The 2029-nt window shown below is 56.6% G+C and overlaps 1 protein-coding gene across 1 annotated transcript in view; it reads left to right on the top strand.

Moving 5' to 3' along the window:
* The window catches only part of CYTH2 (cytohesin 2), a 17742-nt gene that overhangs the window by 6914 nt on the left and 8799 nt on the right, over positions 1-2029 (top strand). Inside the window, exons 4-6 of the mRNA XM_011946542.1 lie at positions 230-348; positions 1205-1285; positions 1808-1920. Of these exons, the coding sequence (XP_011801932.1) occupies positions 230-348; positions 1205-1285; positions 1808-1920 (313 nt within the window). The remainder of the gene's footprint in view (positions 1-229; positions 349-1204; positions 1286-1807; positions 1921-2029) is intronic.

Below are 2029 nucleotides of genomic sequence, written 5' to 3'. Positions count from 1 at the left end.
GTAAACCCGGGAGGCAGAGCTTGCAGTGAGCTGAGATCCGGCCACTGCACTCCAGCCTGGGCGACAGAGCGAGACTCCGTCTCCAAAAAAAAGACCTGTGAGAAGACTGAAAATGAAACCTGGCCCTGGTCCGTTGAGGGTGGGGGTAGGTCTGGATGCTGAGGTTCCCAGGGAGGTGAGGGGGTGGCTTTCTGGCTCTCAGCACTGAGACCTTGTCCCCACTCACCAGGGGATCCAGTTCTTGGTGGAGAACGAACTGCTGCAGAACACACCTGAGGAGATTGCCCGCTTCCTGTACAAGGGCGAGGGGCTGAACAAGACAGCCATCGGGGACTACCTGGGGGAGAGGTACGGCCACCACTCGGCTCCGGTGGGGCCCCTCCCTCCCGCTACCCGCGCCCAGCTCCTGCCCTCACACCGGCAGCTCCCAGGTGGAACAGCCCTGCAGCCTCCCCACAAAGAGGCCCTGGCAGATGAGTCTTCTGACTGGACTGTGACAGAATGGACTGACACGGGCTAGGGGAGCCTGCGGCCACCTGAGAGCATCTGAGGTTGCGGGGCCTTCTGGAATTACCTGGGGGTTGTAGGGAAGCATCCATTTATATCTGAGACGGGTGGAGAACATCTCTCAAGTGTCATGGGAGTATGAGAACCAGGGGTAGACCATGGCTGTGCATGGGCACTAGGTGGCCATCTGGGAGCTGTGGGGACCATTGGGCCCTTGTTGAGGAGCCTAGGAGTTGTAGGGGTCGTTTGGAAGCCTAGAATGCATGGGACTGGACATCAGGTAGTTGGAGGCCATCTGTAGACGTCTGGGAATCAGGGATTTACAGAGATCTGGGGTGCGTGGGAAGCATCTCTGGATGTCTGGGGGAGATGGGGACTGTGTCTGGATACCTGAGGAGTGTGGGGATCATTTGAGAGAGGTGACAGTAGGTAGCATACATGTTTGCGGGATTTCTCCCAACTGTACAAAGGTCTGGCCTAACCTGGGTTCCCAAGCCATATATTCCTCCCAAGAGTGTGTTCTGAGCATCCCCCACCCTGGGGGCAGGCCTGTGTGGGAGCCCAGCAGGAAACTTCACCCTCCGCAGAGGGCAGCTGTGGTGCAGTAGAAGGGGCACAACTTCCCCAGGGCCTTGCCTCCTGCCCACTCCTGCTCCATCTTCTCCAAACTGCATGTGACTTTGTCCTGTCCTTCCAGGGAAGAGCTGAACCTGGCAGTGCTCCATGCTTTTGTGGATCTGCATGAGTTCACCGACCTCAATCTGGTGCAGGCCCTCAGGTGAGTGATGGGGAGGGGTTTGGAAGGCCAGGAATGTACCTGTCAGGGCCTTCCTAGTTACAAGTGACAAACCTTAAGAAAAAAACAGAAACAAGCAAAACAGAAACAAAAACTAGGGAACTGAGTGCGTCCTGCACCATAAAAGTCCAAGGTTATGGCCTCCTTCAGGCATAGCTATTTCCAGGAGCTCAAATGGTGGTCAGAAAGTCGACTTTCTTTGTCTCTTGTATTTGCCACTGTGTCAGCATTGCTCTCTGCAGACTCTCTTACCTGATAACAAGCCACAACCGACCCCCAGACCTGTCTAGCAAACTTAGCAGAAAGAGGCTACTTCTGTACTGCTCCACAACACTCCTATGGCCAATGCCCATTGGTCAGATTGGATCACGTGACCATACCAGAACCACCTGCTGAGGCTGGAAGGTTGGGATTCCTCATGGACCAGTTCCTATCACAGGGACTGAGAGTGAGGACAGGCTCCCGCCAGCCCTGGCATCCATTCCTGGCCCCTCCCCAACCCAGGCAATTTCTATGGAGCTTTCGCCTCCCTGGAGAGGCCCAGAAAATTGACCGGATGATGGAGGCCTTCGCCCAGCGATACTGCCTGTGCAACCCTGGGGTTTTCCAGTCCACAGGTGCGGGCCCCAACTCCTGGGTCCTGGGAAAGAGGAGACGGGGGCCCAGACTCCTAGGTCTGAGGGAGGGAGGGGGCTGGGAGCTGGGAGTCCTGGGTCCTGGGAAAGA

Source organism: Colobus angolensis, unplaced genomic scaffold (assembly GCF_000951035.1).
Source record: "Colobus angolensis palliatus isolate OR3802 unplaced genomic scaffold, Cang.pa_1.0 Scaffold25, whole genome shotgun sequence".
NCBI classification, from domain to species: Eukaryota; Metazoa; Chordata; class Mammalia; order Primates; family Cercopithecidae; genus Colobus; species Colobus angolensis.
This window is presented reverse-complemented; position numbering and strand designations above follow the sequence as displayed.